Here is a 21,159-nt window from a genome sequence, read left to right on the forward strand (position 1 = left end):
AACTGAAGCTGAATTGAATTTGTGCAGTTTGTAACTTCACAAAAATGCTAGTTTTAAATTGTATAAAACACTGCTCAATTTTATCTAGTGGTAAAAAATGCATTTTTTTCATCCAACTCTGCCCACAGGAAGCAACACCTGCTTAATTATCTGTAACAACAGGTAGGTTCACTTCACTACCTACTAAGGGGGTAATTTCAAGTTGGATTTGCGAAATCGCAAGTGCCGTTGCTATGGTAATTTCGATGACAGTTGTTGCGACTCGCGATACGATTCGTCCTCGCGACTGCTGTCATTGCATCTTCCATGGCAACGAGGACTTGCGAAATTGTAAATCCAACTTGAAATTCACCCGTAAGTAAACAACATAGTAAGTCTTCAAATTCTTTATTATCTATTCATAATTTTAATAACAAAAAGTAAAAAATTGAAAAATATTACTGCCCTCCGCGAAGACGCAAAACTAAATGTAAGGTAGACTCTTTCTGAATATTATAATCGGAGAGGGTACGGCCATCTTCTAGCTGTTTGCCCGCAAAAATCAATCTTTGCTGATCTGGAGGAATGCCTTCTTTATCCTGAATTTTGGCTTTCACGTTTTCAATAGTGTCAGATGGCTCTACTTCCAGTGTGATAGTCTTGCCAGTCAAAGTCTTGACGAAAATTTGCATTCCACCTCTGAGTCGCAATACTAAATGAAGGGTGGATTCTTTCTGGATGTTATAATCAGACAGGGTGCGCCCATCTTCCAGTTGTTTACCAGCGAAGATGAGACGTTGCTGATCTGGGGGGATGCCTTCCTTGTCTTGGATCTTAGCTTTAACGTTTTCGATAGTGTCAGAGGGTTCGACTTCCAAGGTGATAGTCTTTCCAGTGAGAGTCTTGACGAAGATTTGCATACCACCGCGTAGACGCAAAACCAAGTGGAGAGTCGATTCCTTCTGGATATTGTAGTCTGACAAGGTCCTACCATCTTCCAACTGCTTCCCGGCGAAGATTAATCTTTGTTGATCTGGAGGAATGCCCTCTTTGTCTTGTATTTTGGCTTTTACGTTTTCAATAGTGTCAGACGGTTCTACTTCCAAAGTGATAGTTTTTCCAGTTAGAGTCTTGACGAAGATTTGCATACCACCACGGAGACGCAAAACCAAGTGGAGAGTCGATTCCTTCTGGATATTGTAATCTGACAGGGTCCTACCATCTTCCAATTGTTTACCGGCGAAGATCAATCTTTGTTGATCTGGAGGAATGCCTTCTTTGTCTTGAATTTTGGCTTTCACATTTTCAATAGTATCAGATGGCTCTACTTCCAACGTAATCGTTTTGCCGGTCAAAGTCTTTACGAAAATTTGCATACCGCCTCTCAAACGTAGTACCAAATGAAGAGTCGACTCTTTTTGAATATTATAGTCAGAAAGAGTTCTGCCGTCTTCTAACTGTTTGCCAGCGAAAATGAGACGCTGCTGATCTGGGGGGATTCCTTCTTTATCTTGAATTTTTGCCTTAACGTTTTCAATTGTGTCAGAGGGTTCAACTTCAAGGGTAATAGTCTTGCCAGTCAATGTTTTAACGAAAATTTGCATACCACCTCGAAGTCTCAAAACCAAGTGCAAAGTTGATTCTTTTTGTATGTTGTAATCTGACAAAGTGCGGCCGTCTTCTAGCTGTTTTCCTGCAAAAATCAACCTTTGCTGGTCTGGAGGAATGCCTTCCTTGTCCTGAATTTTGGCTTTGACGTTTTCGATGGTATCCGACGGCTCCACTTCCAATGTAATGGTCTTACCAGTCAAAGTTTTGACGAAAATTTGCATTCCACCTCTCAGACGCAACACCAAATGAAGAGTCGACTCCTTTTGGATATTGTAGTCAGAAAGGGTGCGTCCGTCTTCTAGTTGTTTGCCAGCGAAAATGAGACGTTGTTGATCTGGAGGAATGCCTTCTTTATCTTGGATCTTGGCCTTTACGTTTTCGATAGTGTCAGAGGGTTCAACTTCAAGAGTAATGGTCTTGCCAGTCAAAGTTTTCACGAAAATTTGCATACCTCCTCGAAGTCGCAAAACCAAATGAAGAGTAGACTCTTTCTGAATGTTGTAATCAGAGAGAGTACGTCCATCTTCTAGCTGTTTTCCGGCAAAAATCAATCTCTGCTGATCTGGGGGAATACCTTCCTTATCCTGAATTTTGGCCTTCACATTTTCAATAGTGTCAGACGGCTCTACCTCCAATGTGATAGTTTTGCCAGTCAAAGTCTTGACGAAAATCTGCATTCCACCTCTGAGACGCAATACCAAATGAAGGGTGGACTCCTTCTGGATGTTGTAATCAGAAAGAGTACGGCCGTCTTCTAGTTGTTTACCGGCGAAGATAAGACGTTGTTGATCTGGGGGGATACCTTCCTTGTCTTGGATCTTGGCTTTTACGTTTTCGATAGTGTCAGATGGTTCGACTTCAAGAGTGATGGTCTTGCCAGTCAGAGTCTTGACGAAGATCTGCATACCGCCTCTCAATCTCAAAACCAAATGCAAAGTGGACTCCTTCTGGATGTTATAATCGGACAAGGTGCGTCCGTCCTCGAGTTGTTTGCCAGCGAAGATCAAACGCTGCTGGTCTGGGGGAATACCTTCCTTATCCTGGATTTTCGCCTTGACGTTCTCGATGGTATCAGAAGGCTCAACTTCCAAGGTAATGGTTTTACCAGTCAAAGTTTTCACGAAGATCTGCATCTGCAAGGAAGAACGGAAAATGTTAAGATGACAAAGCAAATGTCCCGTGGCAGCCATATTGGAATTCCCGAACAAAGACAATCACTTAATTCCAATGATGCAACATTAAAACTACACGGAAATTCGACGAAGATTACTTACGGTGTAGTTTGTTGGTTGATTTCAACGAATTTACAAAATTAATTTTGTTAATTTAAATAAATGAAAAACGGGTCACCAAGGCGACGACGTTTTGCGCATTTCAGATAACAAATTTACAAATATGCTTTTCTTGTAACGTAATCTATATTCTAGTGATCTAGATAACAAGATTGTGAAAATTTTTACCTTTAAAACGCCTTTAATGCACGCACTTTTAATTCACTTGTTATTTCAACTTGCTTTGTGTCAGACAATATGGCGAAACCAGCTGCGACAACGCTTTTATAAGAACGTCTCTCCCCACTCCTTCATAATCTCGAACCCAGCGTTCATTTTCTAGAATTTTCTACCAATTTTGCAAACAAAGCTTTGTTAATAGAGAAACTGTGACTAGGGATAGATTTTTACAAAGAAAATTGTTTGGGATAAAAATTTTGGGAAATCATGTTGTAATAAAGCCAGAATTTAATTTTTAAAATACTCAAAATTGTCCATTTTTAGAACATTTCGTTCCTTTATGTTGGCAACACGATTTTACTCTTGACTCATCGTTATCGATCAGCTGTTTTCTATGTTATTGCGACGATTTATTATTTGCAATTTATATATTAATTATTTATATTTGGAAGGCTTTCCCGATTGATTATTTATTTTTACCGGTCATGAAAAATACGATTCATTATTTTCTAATTAAGTAAATGTTTGCTGTTACTACGTTTTATTTTGTTTATTTAACGATGCATTGTTCTGCAAAATCGCCAAGATTAATTGTTACTAATTTTGACATATTTTAGAATCCGTTGGAAATTAGGGTCATTAAATAGGTTGAAACTTTTTTGAACTATGTTTTATTGTTAAATACATAAGGCACTGTTTGTGTCTATAAAATGGAAATCAATATCACATAAAGAGGCAATAATGGCATTATAAAACACTTCAGATTAGAGAAACTATAAAAAAATATTCAGCCACTTTAAACTACACAACATTCTTTTGTTACAAAAAATAGGATATATTCATATTCTAACAAAAATATTGCATCAGATTTTTATTACCTACCTATCATATTCGCTTTATCACTAACTATAATTAATATAATTTATAACCATTGTAAATTACTTTTGTGTCGTCATAATTCGTTTTTAAATTTAACATACAAGTCAACAAAAGCTAAGCTTTGTTACTACAACATTATATAAAATCTTTCAACTAACGCATACATAGGTTTTAAATGCACTTTTAGCTTTTAACATAATGCATTTAAAACCACCCAAAAACTGTTTTTTCAGTTTTCGTTAATTTCATAATGGTCCTAACAGTGAATATATAATTACTTTTTCAATGCTTTGCATTTAACTCCCAAAATATGTTACTGAAAAATCGTTGTTCAAACGAGGTAAACGCAAAGCCCTATAAATAGTGCGACTAAAACAATACAATTCTTTGTCCCTAAAAGCTGCAACTTTTCATTATTTGCGCGCAGACTAACAAATGTTTGAAATACAAGTTTTGACTCGTCCGAGTCTCAACGTTTGATTCAAAACATTCTTCGTATTCAACGACTAATAACGTATAAATATAGAACTAATACATACAAATAAATAATTTCATAGTTTCATATACTCTACAAAAAGTTGACGTAAGCGTAAAATAGTAATCATTTTGCCTCGTTTCGCGTCTTGATGTTCATTATTGTGAGAGTCCGAATAATTTCAAGGCATTAAAGGACGTAGCAAGGGCCACATCTTCCGGTTTTTTATTCATAAAAGCTGCAATCATTTCGACAATCGCTGGTAGTGAACACGGTTCGTTCCTCTGGAAGGTACAATATCGATGCAAAAATGTTATTGACCTGAAGCAAAACAAAACAATGAGATAAATATTTCAATAGAGGTTAATACATTATTAATTAAAACGCACTATACGTTCTATTCGAATGCGTAGATGCGGAAATTGGCGTTATTTTCAGGAAAAACATGCTTTCTAAAAATTACTGAACTGAACATGAAGTTTACAAGAGTGTAAAAATAGCCATTCTGAGAATCAAGGACGTGACGCATTAAAATCGGGAATGTTAATGTATTTTTAGAATTAAAATGAATAAAGTGCAGACGTACACGAATGTCATGTGATTAGATGATAACTGCGGTAGCATTTTAAATTATCATAAGGAACTTTGGACAGTAACCGGTTTGTACTTCAAACAGACGTTCTAGAATCTACTGATTATTTATAAAAAAAAAGTATAATCAAGTTATACGTAGAAACTTCGATCTAAATACAATACACTTTAATTAGGGGAAATACGGTTTTTGAAAGTGCGCTTATAAAGTTATGACTCATCACCTAAAGTTGCACAAGATTTGATAACTGGTTGTAAAAATTAAAATATTGGTAAGTCAACTTTATAAAAATGCCAGATGATACACAATATTTTTTTATTGCATTTAGTGCAAGGCTAATGTACATTACACTTTAGGTGTTGGATATTTTCCAGACGAAACTTTCTGAGTTTTTATTTTACACATTTAACAACCTTTGAAAAATTGGAGTAATGTTTTTTTTTTGTTAATTTATTTTAAGGTCTCGACAACGACAATGAATAAATTCACCGTTAAGCGTTTACAACTTCTAAAGTCAGAAGAAATTACACAGATATTTCATATCAGTTTTAAAAAAAGTGTTTTATAAATTGCAGAAATTATGTTGTCATTTAATTTTTTGGGAACTGAGTGGCTTCAATCAATTATTTTATTGTATCTATCATGTTTTAGATTTTTTTGAGGTCTAATTCAACGATGCTGTACTGTTGTGATGACCATGTAACATAACAAAGTTGTTACTGTCATAACCTAAAAATTATGTTTATTTTTTTTAATACTTGAATTTTAATACGTATACTCATTATTTTTCATCCATCAGGTGTATTTTAAACATCGAACTTGACGATGTGGAAAGGTTTAATAGGTACTTGAAAATTGAGCATACACTCCAATTCTGATAATATTTGAAAATAAAATTTATCTCAGTAAACGGTGATAAAAAGTCTAAGATATGGTTATCATCATTGATAACTATTGAATTAGTTGTGATTAGCATATAATGGAAAATTTCGGCGATTCAATAAATTAAAAAAATTTCTTCTACATACATATTAAATTTTTGTGAAAATATGATTCTGTAACCAACTGAAGCATCTGGCATTAAATTAACTTCATTAAAATGCATTAAATTTCTCTACTTTAAAATTTCCGTTATCCATTAACTTTGTTATTTATTCAGTTGGAGAAAATTACAATAATAAAAGTTATCACAGAAATGTGAACTATGATTATCAAAAATACAAACCGCTCTGTAAGGCCATCCTTGACATGAAGAGGTAGTTTCGAAGCACGTGTATTCGGGTACATAAATGGGGCATCTGTTTCTACTAAAAGTCTATCTAATGGTATAGATCCATCCACCAACAGCTTCCGCACGCCAATATCAGATTTGTCTTTACACAAGTAACCTAGAGAAGAAAACATAAACAAACAATTATGCTAGATTTTGGTCGAAAACCTGTTAATCCTATGTAAAATCCTCTAGAAAGATATGTTAGCGCCTGCTCAGCTGTGCCTGTAAAGCAGTGTATAAGAACAGGGGGTAATTGACCTTTGTACTGATCTAAAATTTCTAATAAATCTTCATGAGCATCACGTTCATGAACAAACAATGGTTTATTAATTTCTATAGCTAGTTCGATCTACAAGAAAAACATCAATTAAGAAGCTAAACATGATTCTAGCATACGTACATGTTTTTGAAAAACCTGTCTTTGCTCGCTCGGTTCAGAAAAGTTTCGATTATAATCTAAGCCACATTCGCCAACCGCAACGCATTCGGGATTCGATGCAAGTATTTTTAATTCGTTCCAAGATTCGTCGGTGTATGATTTGGCATCATGGGGGTGTATTCCTATTGTAGCAATTTGGATACAAAACTAATTCGTAAAGACAGTTAATTACTTACCTGCAGTCGAATACAAAGTGCCTGGATATATTCTAGTCAATCTTAGGGCTTCTTTGCTACACTTCACCGAAGTACCTGTCACCATTATTTTTTGGACACCTACGTGGGGCAAGGAGTAATCAAAGGATGCATACATTACAGAAATGTGATACCTGAGTCGCGTGCCCTTTGTATGACTGATTCCAGGTCCCTGCTGTATTTTTTATTGGTTAAATTTGCACCAACATCAACAAGAATATAATTTTCGTAGCACTGTTCCATATTTTTGTTATTTGTCGAATTTTGATTATCTTCGTTAGTTGCCATGTTCACGGAACCTCTCGTTAATTCACAAATTGATAATAAAATCGTTCAAAATGACTGCAGAAACAAATATAACCCCATTAGTCATGTGTCATTGTGACAGAAATAAAAGTAAACAGCTGTTATAAATTTGATTAATAAAATGACATAAGGAACAGTTGGTAATTAACGCCACTACTACCAACTTCAATTTAATTCTTGGCGGGAATAAGACCACGTAGAAAAGTCAACACTATCGTAAACATGATTTCATTGATTCAATAAACTTACATTTAAACATACAAACAAGTTTGTATTAAACTACAAACAATAATTAACATAAACTACAATATTTATATTTTTACACAAACAGTTTCTGAATCCTTCGTCAAAATGATTGTTATAAACTTAAAAAAAATAAACTTAACTTTAAACGATTTTGACATTTACAAAGACTGAAGATTCCACTTGTTCATTTACTAAGTATTACAAACTACTAAATTGTACTGACAAAAATATGCGGACGGTTTCACCGCATTAAGAAGAGTCAAAGTATTGAAATCTCGTTTCTTCTTTTGCACGTCTAACTGAAAAAAAAGCGTTATTGTGCGTTTTTATAAAATGAAATCTTTACTACCATCTTCACAATATCTGCTAATGGTATGATCCAACTTTCAGCTTCTTTGGCCTCCTTGGTTGCACAGATCCCTCCATGTCTGAAGTGTCTGATTCTGTTTCATTGTAATTCGAATCTTTTCCGTCTGAAGATTCAACTCCGAAGGACCCTGTAGTTTTGGCTTTCTCTAAGGTACGAACTGTAAGCAGAATTTTAAAGGCGAATTACTAAAACTGGGTTCGAGTCATTACTCTGAGCTTCTAGAAGGTTGTTTTGTCTTTTGAGATCTTCGATATCCTGTTGGTGGGAATGGTTCTTTTTTCTCATGAATACAATATACTCCGCGGCCTTTTTTAAGATTTGCGCTCTACTCGCCTAAAATATAGTCTACAATTGCCGGGATATCTGCGTACGGGCTTTGGGAGTGCCGTAGGGGTGAAAAATTGGACAGACTTACTACTTTTTCCCCGTTGAGAGCGGGAACAGAGTCTCGTAGGCTGCTAAAACTGTCTTTTATGTGGTCTCGACGTTTTCTTTCCAGCGCGTTGTGATGTGCCCGTTTTTCGGCCTAAGGAATTAAGAACATCATCATTATTATTATTATTATTATTAAAAATAACAAATAGTGTTGGGCACACTGATGAGTGATGACATTTCAATTTCAGGGCAAACTTGGTAAGTGTAAAAACCTGGATATCTACAATTTGTAACATAAAATTCTATAGTAAGTTTTTCTTACTAATGGCTCTATAATTAACGTTTTATTTCAAACAGTTTTTGTCAAAATTTATTAAACTTAGCCTGAGATGACAGCGTAGCTGTTGAAACTGTCGACAGTTTGTTGAAATTTTCAGTGTCACGTGTTTGTGTTAGTGCATCGAGCGGTTGTTTTAAAGATTAAAAAATCTACAGGTATCATGCTTCAAAAGTGTACTTTCCATATCAACAAAATAGGTTTGGATCACAAGTGGTCGAGTGAAATCTATGAGTCACTCACTGTCATTGGTACGTTGTTCAACATGATTTCAAAAGTAAACAGGATACTTGAAAAATGGCGATAACACTTTCTAGAAGTCATTTGTGGTGATTATATCAAAGATAAGTAATAGTTAATTGTTTCGGAAATGATGCTAACAACTATTAGATTTAGAGTGTAGAATATAAAAACAATAACATGGATGTTACTTCCGATATGGTACTTTTTAAAAGTTACAGTTTCAAATGGAGATACGTCACAATTATTATTACTATAATTTCGTCGCAATTAAAGAATGTTACGTTACTTTATTTTAACTTTGTACATTTGTGTGATCTGTGGTAAAGCAATCATTTTATTTTAAATATTCAAAAAACCACAATATAAATAACAACTCTGCAACACTACATACAATCCTTATGAATGTCACTGAAGCAACAAAAGGTAATAAATAATTGACTGATGTATAGCTGCAATAAAAATCAAAATTTTTCTAGTATACATATTTTACGTATTTTTTTTTGAAAATTAACAAAAACGTCTGGTCAAATTATACTAGAGAGATGTTTGGAACAGAAATATACAGGTTTTCCAGGAAAAATTCCACGGCTTTGTCTTGAGAACGGGTCAAGATATTGAAATTTTCTAAACGCCATTATTTTTCACTTAAAGGGGAAGCTAAAAACAATGGCGTTTACGGAACTTTAATATCTCCATACTTTCTCAATATTTATGTACATATTGGTGGAGTTTTTACTGGAACACCTACCTATTACCATTTGACACACCTTTCGACTCACTTTTTTAATGCAAAACAGTTTCATTTTTAATTTTCTTGAGGCACTCCGATTAATTAATTCCAAAAAATAAAAATATGTTATCAACGAACACAAAACATTAACTTCCAGAATATTCTTTAACAAAAATGTGCTTGATAATTTTGATATTAGGTCGTCAACTCTGTGAAGGGAATCAGAAATACATTCGTCGATGCTATGTTACGGATAAACGTTGGTGTCGTACTGAAATTTTAATGAGCTACGTTATGTACAGTCTACGACAAATGACATGTCAAAGTTCATTCTACCCATTCTATTTTTCCCATATCCCGTATCGTTAAAAATGTTGCTACATTACTAAACTATCGGTAAACGAGCATGTTACACTATACATTTTTAGTAAGATTTACTTAAGAAGCTTTTGAGATGGCGTCATCAATGTTTGGAGAATATGGTAAACAAATTTCCGTCGTCATGATAATTTTAAAATTTCAAGTGAAACAATACGCTAGTTTGGAAGATTATTTAGTCAAAAAATCCCTATCCTTTGGCAGACAGACAGATGGAATTATGAAAATTGCTTTGTAGTCAATGGGATATGAAATGTCCAGAAAAAATAATGATCAAAAATTTTTCACAACAGAAACTTATACAGAGTTATTCAGCTAAGATTTATGTTTTTAAAATAGGCAACCCAAAATACCGATTCCACCTGAACCTGAATTACAAAAAATGTTTCAAAATTGAATTCTATCGAAGTTTGTAATACTAAAAATAACAGTATTGTATTCACAAAATTTTCTGGGAAAATGGAATGAGCCGTTCCTGATTTAATCAATAAAATAAATTGACTCATTAATTAATTTTTTTGAGCCACTTGTTTAAGCATCTCTAAAAAATGCGAATGCAACTATAAATCACAAGTGAAAACTCATCATATTTTGTACATTTTGGGTTTTCGCACATATTTGCACATTCGGCAAAATTTTGAGATGACGTCATCAATTTTTTGAGGGAACTAAACAGATATATTCTGACTAACAATTTACCATGCTTATAATAGGTTTAAAACGATTCGGCAAAATTTTGAGATGACGTCATCAATTTTTTTGGGGTTGATAAACATTTTGGTTAAAAAATTAACAACTTCAAAACGTCTGCAAGATTTCAAAGTACTCAGTTTTGCAATTCTTGATTTAACCAATTAAATAAATTGACTCAGTCATTATTTTTTTGAGACACCTTGTATAAGTAATTCTAAAAAATATTAATGCAGTGATAAATCACATCATAATTTGCACATATAAGATAGGATTTATTCAGCAAAATTTTGGGGTGACGTCATCAATTTTTAGGGGGGATGAGCACATACATTTTGATCAAAACTTTACCATGCTTATGATAACTTTAAAACATCTCCAAGATTTCAAAGCATTCGGTTTTGTAGTTCCTGATTAAATTAATAAAATAAATTCACGCAATCATTAATTTTTTTAACTCACCCTGTATATGCAAATCCAAAAAATATGAATGGAATGACAATCACTTATCATATTTTGTAAATTTTAGATAGGATTTATTCGGCAAACTTTTGAGCTGACGTTATGAACTTTTTGGAGCGGATCAGTAAATATATTTTGAATAAAAATTTATCATGCCTATAATTACCTTAAAACATCTGCAAGATTTCAAAGCATTCGGTTTTGCAGATTCAAAATTAAATTGCAAAATGTTGTTTTATAATTTTGATTTTTTTTCCAAAAATCTCTCAACACAGAGTCATAAACTATGTATATGTGTAGGACTATGTTATTTTATCTACATAATTTAAAACCCATTTACTATCTATAATTCTGAAGTGACGTCATCACATTATTGGTGGGGATGGTTACACAAATTTTGGTTAGCGTTTTACCATCTATAGTTTTGGAAATTTCATTCCACCTTATAAAATTTTATTGGCAATAACGAGACGGACAGTAGTACAATAGCAAGAGATATTTATAACGAAAAGTTGTCGCGTGCCGGTAATCCCCCGATGTTAGAAAGCAGAATAATCCAGGTCCGCACAGGAACCATCGTTGCTCACGAACGAAAATGACCATAATTTTATGAGTACAACTACCTGCTAAATGTTCTTGTACAAATTCGGGTGAACTGGTATGAGCCGTAAATATTTCTTACCATTGTACTACTGTCCGTCTCGTTATTGTCAATAAAATTTTATAGGGTAGAATGAAATTTCCAAAACTATGCATTATATTCCTAATATAAATACAAAATTTGACATCAATCGGCCTAGTAGTTTCGGAGATTATCTGTTTAATAAAAATCCGTGACGGCAGACAGACAGATAGACAGACGGACAGACAGACAGACGGAAACGGGAGATCTCTTTCTTCGTACTCTAGGGGTCATGAAAGATCAAGAAAACGTAAAAGTACAGAATAGGCAGACGAACTCGATTACAATACTTCCCGAGCGTAAAATTAACAACAATTGGTCCCATATAGTTTCGGAGATTATCCGTCTAATAAATAACAACACAGATGATAGACATACGGAAAAGGTGGACCTATTTTTCATACTCTAGGAGTCATGAAACGGCAGAAAACATGAAAATATGTACTTTAATTTACTTACTTTTCTCACCTCTGAAGGGTAACGTATGCATTTTTTAATAATACTTTTATTTTTTTTAATATCCTGCGTACGCACATTACCGACCTGATTTAACTGTTAATTTTTTCAACGACGTCATCAATTTCCTGGACGCAATGAACAGACAAATTCTACTAAAAGTTCCATAATCGTTTAATTGAAGTCAGTATTTCTAAAAAAAATTGAAAAAGTTTGCAGCAGTGAACACTAGGATTGGTAAGAGAATTACTAATTGAACAGATACAAACTACAACAGATTACATTAATTTATTAATTTGTGCTTTTTGACATTTTAACAATTCCTTCAGGTCAATTTAAAAATATTTGAGTCTTAAAGACTAAAAGAAAATTAACGTTTCAACTGTGACACTTGGTGTTAACTTATACCTATCTGTCCCCATAAAAAAAATTAGAAGCTTTCCAACATTAGTTACTTATTTTCGTAGCTGTAGCTACGGTATTACAATTTTTTAACAAAGGAAATATGCAATACGAAACATAAATAGGTGTAAAACCTTTTATATCCTTTCATGTTTTTATTTAAGTAGAAGAGAAACCATAAATTATCAAAGCATTTTTTGCGGAAATATAAAAATTCACTATATTTCTTAAAAGTTTACTTGGATTGATGATTAACTTTTGGGTGAATTTTTGTGGTACAAAAATAAACCCTAATAGACCATATTTATGGATAGTTGACATGACCTGTATTTTTGTAATCCTCAACCTGTAGACTGAAAAAAGAAAACCATACTGTTCCTCTATGTTTTTGATGACGTCATATTGCCAACTAACAACCCAAAAAGAACTACGTAACTACAACCTAACAACAGTAATAAGGTAAAGTGAGTCCGTCGTTACTAATTTGTTCGAAAATCGATTTTTCATTCACGTAATTCCATCTATCTAACGCGTTTCTTCAGACATAATGATATTTGTACCACATAGAACCACTTTCGAACAATATAATATGTCTTAAGTTCATTGTTGGTACCAATTATGACTAATTTAAACAACAAAATTGGATTTTTCATAACATTGTACCTACAGTAAAAAATGACTTGAACGCTGTTTTACCTTGTCGATGCCTTTTTCGTTTAGAACTTTTATTGTTGTTATTCATTTTACAGTGGCTAACACTGGCAGCTTATTTTTAACTGAACACGCTTAATAACACCAAAACACAAACACTTCACTTCCAAGCAACCCAAATCTGATTCTGATTAGAAAGTGCAAAATTTGTCCCTGAAACAATTTACAAAATCGCAAATTAATTTTACCTGTGAATAATACTGGCTTCCAGAAGATTGTCTCCCGGGGGTAGGTTGGCGGGAATCCGAGTCGTCACCTTCCTGAAAACGGGGGGTACATAATGAATCAATGTTAATATTGATCCATTTGATGTTTTGTATATAAACACCACAATACTCACATCGCTTTCCACGTCAATATCTCGATCGTCATCGCTCATTGTACTTGTTACACGATTTCAAGACGAAAAGAGCTTTATTTCAGGTGTAAAATGCGATCATCTACCTGCGCTTTTCCCAAAATGTCACAACACAAGCAAAACTAGACATGAATCGCACGATGTGCGTGACCTGTCATACTTCAGCACCTAGAGTCACTACAAAGTACGAACACGTTGAAGTCTCTTTGTTGTTAGTTTTTTTTATATTTGTTTGTCGTCACTTTTATGATAAAAGAACAATTATTTGTATACAATATTCAAGTTTTTGTAATTGTTTGTAACAAAATAGTAGAATTTTTGGAAATATCGGGGTTATTACTCACTTGTGATTCCGTAGGGACTCTATTTCGTAAAAATAAATATCAATTACCGACTGAGGTGTTGCAACTTGTTGGTTACACGTGTTCTCATTTCAACGCACGTGATTTTAGTAGTTTTAGCCTAGACGCAAACCAAATTAGGAGTGGAATTGGCCGCCTACGCTGCGAATGCCAAACGGACTTAGTCATTCGAAATTGCGCGAAAAAGAAATGATTTTAATTCTCACTAACGTTTAATTTTTATTTGTGGAAAAAAAGCAATAAAGAAAAATAATAAATTTATTTATAACCGAAACCAAATACAAGTAAATTCATGTTACAATTTGAAATAAAAATAAACTTGAGCAGTTAGCTAAAAAAAGGAGAAAATTGTTCATATATTAGCATGAGATGTTTTCCACAGTCTAAAAATGAATTCATAATTATAAAATGTGACTCTGTAATATTAACATTCAAATCAGCGCGTCTTACTTACTACTAACAATAAAATGCAATTGTATGTGTACTGAAAAGATTTTGACACCACAATATCAAATACGAAATCACAAGACAAACAATAAAACAAACATTGGGTTAATAAAAGGCACTTGGGTGGTGAATTATATTGCAATGTCAGTACTTATGTATTACACTATTAAAATGTTTAATTAACACAAATGTTTATCAGTTACTGCTTGACTGAAACATGTTATAGAATTTTTGCAAACTTTACATAACAGTGTATAATAAAAATGTACGTAGTAGATAAAATTGTATTATTTTAGAAGCGTTATTTACAAATATAAATTACAATAATACCAACATTGCCAAGATATCACATAATCAGCAAAGTTACATACTAAATGATTTTTCCATAAGAAACCTATGGCAAGACAAATGAACAACAATCCCAACCATCTGACAATGACATTAATATGTAACAATGCTTTCAAGGTGCTGTCATAACAGACTAGAGAGTGTTATCTATCACGCCTGTTTTTTCCCATTTGCTGTGATATTTGTCGCATTAAGGACAGTTCTTTCAGCTACTTCGACAGCCATTTGCTGCATACCGTTCTCGACGTAAGTTTGTACGACGGGCTTCATAGACTGCAAAACAACAAAAATTGGTAACTATAAAATCAATTAACACCGATTAGTCAATGTCATGCAAGTAGGTAAGAATTTTTGGTAAGTACATACGTTTCCTTTCTTTTCTCTTTCTAAAATAGGCATGCTATAAAAAGAAGATACATTTAGTAACAGCAGGAACAAAACTTTACTGAAAAACCAATATTGACAAAACGTGAAATTGCATTTCTATAGGGGATACCTGAAATTTTGAAGAAACTAAGCTTGGCAAGAGTTAAAAGTTAGCAGAACCATACAACGCAATTCAAAAATTTATGAGTGTCCCACTAAAACGTGTTATAGTAAACGAAATGGTCTTTCTAGTAATAAACAGTAAGTTTATTATTTAAGGTGGTGACGTTAAAGAAATACAAAACGTCGTGTTTGATGATACCAAAATCGATAAAACCGGCAGCCAAAGTGGTTAGTATTAAAAGAAAAATAAATAGACTTACGTTCTCCCATATTAAATTGGCCATTTCGTCGATATGCAAGCCAACTTCTCGAAATTCGCCACTATACCTGCAACGACAGTAGTAAAAAGTGATCACTCGGAAAAAAACTGTATGTACCTTATGTATGCCCACATTGCTAAAGTAAGGAATGAAATTGCCATTACTGTGTTAAACATGTTAGCGATTGTATATGCCCCAAACAACCCAAACACCCCAGATGAAATATAACAAACAACAGCTAAAGCGAAAAATACAGCGGGAGTCCTGGCTGCCTTAAAGATGTTTTTACTTTCATTATGCGCCTTAAACTGGTTAAACGACTCTTCCAAATCCTGAAACGTGAATCAAATTAAAAATGCCTTAGTAGGTTGACCCGTTACTACTTTATCGAGTTGTTCTTTGTATTTTTCACTAAATTCGTCACCTCCCATTTTCCGTTTACTTTGGAATTGATGTAATGCCTTATCTTTGTGTCTACGGTGTTCCGATTCTATTGCAGCTGTATTAAGATATGGTTTGTTTCCGCCACAAACCTCTTCCATTAGTTGCGAGTAGGTCTCTTTTGCATCAGCAACAGCCGATAAATTGTTTGCTTCTGCCGTCGCCTTAAAAGCAAACGTCACCTACGGATTCGCCGGAAATGACAAAACTTACGACAAGCATTGATTTTGGTTCAGGCAGTTCGTTTCCTTTATATATTGCCATGTATGATTTGAAGTATTGAACTAAATCCCTAACTTTAACTTTCTGACCGTTTATCCTTTTCAGGACCAAGTTTTCAGGTGCCAATAACATGGGTACTAGTATTTTTAAATTTTCTTTAAACTCTGAATCGATTTCTACAAAGAAGTTGTTATTAAGAAAACAGTAATTTGATGGGTGATTCAATCTTACCTTCTAATCTACCGTCAAATGTGGGGCTCGTTGCTACTTTTATACCAGGATGGGGCATCAAAAAGCAAGCAATTTCACTAAATAACGACTTTATATGCTTCCTGAGAGATTCTAGTTCTGGGTGTGAATGCTCATTTATTTTCAAACGTTTTTTAAGTATTTGTTGACCACCCACAGCCCCGTATGGTGCTTCATACGGAAACCGCCAGTCCCGAACCAAAAATTGAAGTCTTTGAAATGGTGTTTTCCCTGAGTCTGCTAAAGCTAATCGTCCATACTCTGTAAACAACTGTACACAAAAAAAATTATATTTGATAATCAAAAAGTATGGACACAATGTTATATTTTGTATTTAAAATAGTAGAATAAACCAAGCTGAAGAAATAATAATGTTGGCTTAAATGGCCCAACCTCAGTGGATGGTACCTGTTTTACCGACATATTCACAGCATGGCTAGTAGTTTCATGCATTACTATGTATTATTAACATTTTCGGGAATCGTTCCTATAACTTCAATACAACCAGTGACTATGTATTCTATACTCACTGATACAACGTTCTAATGTGTGCCGAGAGGGCGCTCTACAAAAATTAGGGTGGATTAAATTGAACCCAAAAATGTTGTGGGAGTATTGTAGAAGTCAGTGTATGGGTCACTTTATGACAGATTTATCGCTATAAATGAAGTTATTAACACAGGTTGAGGCCTTGGACTTCCATTTTCTCACAGCACTTCTTGACTTCCATATCTACATATTTACACGCGTGCAGCGTATGTACAAACACAATAGAGTTACTTCCCGATTTAGTCTTGTAATTGTTCACTAAACAGATGTTATTTCTAAATATTGAACGTAGTTATTACAATGTAGTTTCTTTGTGGAAATAACATCACATTTTTTTTTTATCTTTTATGGAATAAAATCTGCTTAGTAGCAATTTTTTCCCGTTGTTTCTTTCAAAGACTTAATTAAAAAATTGATCGAAGATTACTTCGACAGAACGTCCCTCGCCCATAAAGTACAGCTGTCAAATTCAGCTCTTTCGAAAAATTAAAAGATTTGATTTTGCGAATTTTATTGTTTTTTTATGGTAAAAGTTACAAAGTAAGATGGTAAAATAGGGCGACTAGTTCTTAATTTGATCAATAGAAAATATGAATGCAATGATGAATCACAAGTAAAAACTCATCAATTTTACACATTTTGGTTAAAATTTATTCCGCAAAATTTTGAGATGACGCCATAAATTTTGGGGGGTAAACCGATTTACTTTGATTAACAATTTACCATGCTTACAATTACTTTAAAACGTCTGCAAGATTTCAATTCAAAAATTTTGCAATTCCTGATTTACTTATTCAATAAAATAAATTGACTGGTTTATTAATTCTTTTGAGTCACCCTGTATAATAAGCAAATCTAAAAAATTTGAATGCAATGATAAATTACAAGCATAGACTGATCCTATTTTGCACATTTTCGAAAGAATTTATTCCGAAAAATTTTGAGATGACGTAATCAATTTTTTAGGGTTGATAAATAGATACATTTTGATTAAAAAGTTACCACGCTCACAATAACTTCAAAACGTTTGCAAGATTTCAAAGTATTCAGTTTTGCAACTCTTGATTTAAACAGTCAAATAAATTGACTGAGTCATTATTTTTTTAAAGACACCTTGTATAAGGAAATCAAAAAATATTAATGCAGTGATAAATCGCAAATATAGACTCATCATACTTTGCACATTTATGATAGGATTTGTTCAACAAAATTTTAAGGTGACGTCATCAATTTTTTGGAAGGGATAAGTAAATATATTTTGATTAAAAATTTATCATGCCTATCATAACCTTAAAACATCTGCACGATTTCAAAGCATTCGGTTTTGCAGATCCAAAATTAAATTGCAAAAGGTTGTTTTATCATTTTGATTTTTTCCCAAAAATCTGGACATTTCTGGTAAAAAATCAACACGGAGTCATAAACTACATGTGTAGGACTACGTTATTTCATACAATTTAAAACCCATTTACTATCTACAATTTTGAAGCGACGTCATCACATTATTGGTGGGGATGATTAGACAAATTTTGGTTAGTGTTTTACCATCTATATGATATTCCTAATCAACAATCGGCCTAGTACTTTCGGAGATTATCTGTCTAATAAAAATCCCTGATGGCAGACAGACAGATAGACTGACTGACGGAAAAGGGAGAGCTATTTCGTCGTACTCTAGGGGTCATGAAAGGTCGAGAAATAGTAAAAGTAGAGAGTCGGCCGACGGACTCGATCACAATACTTCCTTCGCTTACCTCGGGAAGTAAAAATAAAATATTATGTAAGTGTTCTTTTATCCTGTTAAATGATAAAATTTAGAGAATCTTTGTAGGAAAATAATGACAAAAGCTAAAAACAGCCACCTATAACAAATTCAAGGTTTTACTTGCGACTGAGCCAACGATATGACGTCATCAAACATTTTTAATAGTGCATTGTAGTTGGCGTTTTAATTAATTGTTCACAAGATTAAAACAAAATTGTTCGTTCGTTTAAAACAAATTTTAACACCAAATAACCAAAAACGATTGGTCTCTACACTGTTAAAAATAGGGATAATTACTAAAGTTTCCACGCTAATTATGTGTAAATATTTTGACACAATATACCTACACTTCACAGACTAATTTAAACAGCAAATTGTTAAATCGTGTCTTGACAGCTTATTTAATCTTTGAAATCCCGCAAGACACTAAAAAGCACAAAACCTTGTAGCATCTGGGTCTAATTTTTTGCTGGCCACAATGCAAGGTGATTAAAAAAGATCATACATCAAGTTGGCTTTGGAATTTGGCGAATTTTGCCGCCTCGTTGTGATGATTGATGACTAATCGTCGCCTGTCACAAACGTCAATCATAACCTACTTTGTTAAGTGTGAGAATGTGCTTGCAGCAAAATGGGGGCACTTTGAAAATTTCTTTACGATGCGTGATTGAATACAACTAAAGCATGTGATACCCACACATTATAATTTGTTATTTTTAGATTTTAATAAATCGTTTTATGAAATAAGGAGGCGGCAAACTCTTATTAAAAATGCAGCAAAATTTTCCAAAAACAATTAGATAGACAAGATAGAACTAGATGGAACAATTGCATAAAGTTCAGATAACGCACGTAATTATCTTTTTTTTTTTCAATATCAACCTGATTTGTATCTAGACTTGAGTATCATTTTAATATATTCTAAATAGATCAGAGGTGGTGGGAACAACATAAGTAGGCAAATTTTCCCCTTTTTTAAAATGAACGTTTTCACATAACTTTTGTGTTACAAGTTACCTGTAAATGTTGCAGATCATCTTCTTGGATGTTACTTGACAGATTGTATATTTGAACGGAGCTTATCATTGTACTTAGAGCGAATATTGTGGCACATTCACGGACAGTACTTTTACTATCCCAAGTCCCTTGCGTATCTAACAGAACTATTGCAACCTAAAAATTCACATTCTTTACTACAACATTGTCAAACCCACTACACTTTATACCTTTTCTCCTGTGAGCAATTCCGTTAAAAAAACGTCAGACCACATGAGAATCCCAGTGGTGTCCCTTTCTGAGCCACCTCTCCACGAGAAACCTTCAAGTGGGGCGTCTTCAGCGCCCAACCACTCGGACGTGTTTTGCTTAAGTACATACTAGAAATGAGGCTATTCATGGTCGTGACTGTGTCAAATGCAAAACGTGTGTTTACCTTTGAGTTCAAGTACCTCAGGAAGAAGTCGAGGAGGAAGGATTTACCGTGTCGAAACGCTCCAGCTACAGAAATGACAACGACAAACCTGTCCTTGATCTCATCTCTTAAAAGCACTTTCTTCAAGGCTTCTTCATCCAAGGTGAAGGTGTGATCGTTGTTGGCGAGGACGATGGGGACAGCATGTGGCTTCATGTTCACCGAATCAAGATCAATAACATCTACAACAGAAATTTTCACATTGACACTGTTCGACAGACCTACACAAAGGGAGAAAATAAAAAGGGCAAAGGTTTATTAATATCAATTGTTTCATTACAAAAATGACGTCAGGTATCTCGGTTTTTGCTCGCTTTATTTTAATGTGATTTTGACAGTTTGGAGTATGCCCTTGAAACCAGTCACTTGAAATTGGGATTTCGGTTCACAGTATCATTTTAGATAAAAAATCTTTCCACAAAGTAACGACAATTTGAAATTTTCAATTAAAATGTACAGGTTTTTGCAATTTCATTGTGTCGCAGATGGAGGTACAGTGTGTTGTAAAAACCATACACTTTGGATGATATGTCCCGGGATAAATCCGGAAGCTTCTTGGTACTTACAAGTTTAGTTTTATCTGTGGGATTAGTGAAATTAATGCTTTAAATACCTTCTACTGAAGATTCTCGTTTCTGTACGTGTTTACGTTGCCTTGTGTCAGACATGTTGAACATTTAGTGTCATCTTTTTCGTTCGTATGTTGTTCCTTGTCGGTACGAAATGGCGCGCTTTTTAAATATAGCCGTGCCGCTTTAATAAATTATAATTAAGTGGAAAGTTAACGCTGATAATGCGGTTATTAATTCATAAAACATTTAATGACTTTCTTTTTTAGATAATGGTTTACAAATTTGCATTTATTATCGTAATCAATTTATAATAAAATAACATGGAAACTGCAACACATGGGAGCG

At 33.8% G+C, this 21,159-nt stretch overlaps 4 protein-coding genes and 1 long non-coding RNA gene across 10 annotated transcripts; 1 reads left to right on the plus strand and 4 right to left on the minus strand.

The window, feature by feature from the left end:
• Positions 1-371: 371 nt before the first annotated feature.
• On the minus strand, positions 372-3,161 carry LOC135134594 (polyubiquitin-C). The gene is made up of 2 exons (XM_064063314.1): positions 3,051-3,161; positions 372-2,723 (listed from the first exon to the last, which is right to left on the minus strand). The coding sequence occupies exon 2, from the start codon at positions 2,721-2,723 to the stop codon at positions 438-440; it is 2,286 nt and encodes a 761-aa protein (XP_063919384.1). The 5' UTR covers positions 3,051-3,161; the 3' UTR covers positions 372-437.
• A 558-nt stretch (positions 3,162-3,719) lies between these two features.
• On the minus strand, positions 3,720-7,301 carry LOC135134268 (3'-5' ssDNA/RNA exonuclease TatD). Its single transcript, XM_064062892.1, has 6 exons — positions 7,028-7,301; positions 6,876-6,974; positions 6,661-6,821; positions 6,426-6,609; positions 6,213-6,375; positions 3,720-4,716 (listed from the first exon to the last, which is right to left on the minus strand). Exons 1-6 carry the CDS (start codon positions 7,179-7,181, stop codon positions 4,554-4,556), a joined length of 924 nt encoding a protein of 307 aa, XP_063918962.1. The 5' UTR covers positions 7,182-7,301; the 3' UTR covers positions 3,720-4,553.
• Positions 5,068-6,581, plus strand: LOC135134269 (uncharacterized). Its single transcript, XR_010281266.1, has 2 exons — positions 5,068-5,258; positions 6,147-6,581. It is a non-coding gene; the product is annotated as an uncharacterized LOC135134269 (long non-coding RNA).
• Positions 7,302-7,411: 110 nt separating the features above from the next.
• On the minus strand, positions 7,412-13,842 carry LOC135134081 (protein max). 3 transcript variants are annotated; one of them, XM_064062679.1, is made up of 6 exons: positions 13,622-13,842; positions 13,470-13,541; positions 8,231-8,341; positions 8,025-8,148; positions 7,795-7,972; positions 7,412-7,740 (listed from the first exon to the last, which is right to left on the minus strand). In XM_064062679.1, exons 1-5 carry the CDS (start codon positions 13,658-13,660, stop codon positions 7,812-7,814), a joined length of 507 nt encoding a protein of 168 aa, XP_063918749.1. In that variant the 5' UTR covers positions 13,661-13,842; the 3' UTR covers positions 7,412-7,740; positions 7,795-7,811. The 3 variants fall into 3 exon arrangements, with proteins under 3 accessions (XP_063918749.1, XP_063918750.1, XP_063918748.1); XM_064062680.1 differs by having other exon boundaries at positions 7,412-7,744; positions 8,234-8,341; positions 13,622-13,841; XM_064062678.1 differs by having other exon boundaries at positions 7,412-7,744; positions 13,622-13,836.
• A 403-nt stretch (positions 13,843-14,245) lies between these two features.
• On the minus strand, positions 14,246-20,948 carry LOC135134044 (atlastin). Of its 4 annotated transcripts, XM_064062627.1 has the most exons (11): positions 20,856-20,948; positions 20,204-20,424; positions 19,998-20,147; positions 19,789-19,944; positions 16,440-16,728; positions 16,200-16,384; positions 15,929-16,150; positions 15,663-15,877; positions 15,546-15,612; positions 15,163-15,196; positions 14,246-15,069 (listed from the first exon to the last, which is right to left on the minus strand). In XM_064062627.1, the coding sequence occupies exons 1-11, from the start codon at positions 20,917-20,919 to the stop codon at positions 15,002-15,004; spliced, it is 1,671 nt and encodes a 556-aa protein (XP_063918697.1). In that variant the 5' UTR covers positions 20,920-20,948; the 3' UTR covers positions 14,246-15,001. The 4 variants fall into 4 exon arrangements, with proteins under 4 accessions (XP_063918697.1, XP_063918696.1, XP_063918699.1 ...); XM_064062626.1 differs by lacking the exon at positions 15,163-15,196; XM_064062629.1 differs by lacking the exon at positions 15,163-15,196 and having other exon boundaries at positions 20,809-20,908.
• Positions 20,949-21,159: the final 211 nt, after the last annotated feature.

Source organism: Zophobas morio, unplaced genomic scaffold (genome assembly GCF_036711695.1).
Source record: "Zophobas morio isolate AGI-343-1 ecotype UQ-CSIRO unplaced genomic scaffold, CSIRO_AGI_Zmor_V1 ptg000023l, whole genome shotgun sequence".
In the NCBI taxonomy this organism is placed as follows: Eukaryota; Metazoa; Arthropoda; class Insecta; order Coleoptera; family Tenebrionidae; genus Zophobas; species Zophobas morio.

Coding starts and splice junctions, on each gene's coding strand:
- LOC135134594 (XM_064063314.1), bottom strand. CDS start 2,723: ATGCAGATCTTCGTGAAAACTTTGACTGGTAAAACCATTACCTTGGAA.
- LOC135134268 (XM_064062892.1), bottom strand. CDS start 7,181: ATGGCAACTAACGAAGATAATCAAAATTCGACAAATAACAAAAATATG. Junction 6,610..6,660: donor GACAGGTTTTTCAAAAACAT/GTACGTATGCTA, acceptor TTTTTCTTGTAG/ATCGAACTAGCTATAGAAAT. Junction 6,376..6,425: donor ATTTTACATAGGATTAACAG/GTTTTCGACCAA, acceptor TTTCTTCTCTAG/GTTACTTGTGTAAAGACAAA.
- LOC135134081 (XM_064062679.1), bottom strand. CDS start 13,660: ATGAGCGATGACGATCGAGATATTGACGTGGAAAGCGAT. Junction 13,542..13,621: donor ATATTGACGTGGAAAGCGAT/GTGAGTATTGTG, acceptor CCCCGTTTTCAG/GAAGGTGACGACTCGGATTC. Junction 8,149..8,230: donor CTCTCAACGGGGAAAAAGTA/GTAAGTCTGTCC, acceptor ACTATATTTTAG/GCGAGTAGAGCGCAAATCTT.
- LOC135134044 (XM_064062626.1), bottom strand. CDS start 20,919: ATGTTCAACATGTCTGACACAAGGCAACGTAAACACGTACAGAAACGA. Junction 15,613..15,662: donor GCAATGTGGGCATACATAAG/GTACATACAGTT, acceptor CTGTCGTTGCAG/GTATAGTGGCGAATTTCGAG. Junction 15,070..15,545: donor CCAATTTAATATGGGAGAAC/GTAAGTCTATTT, acceptor GTTGTTTTGCAG/TCTATGAAGCCCGTCGTACA.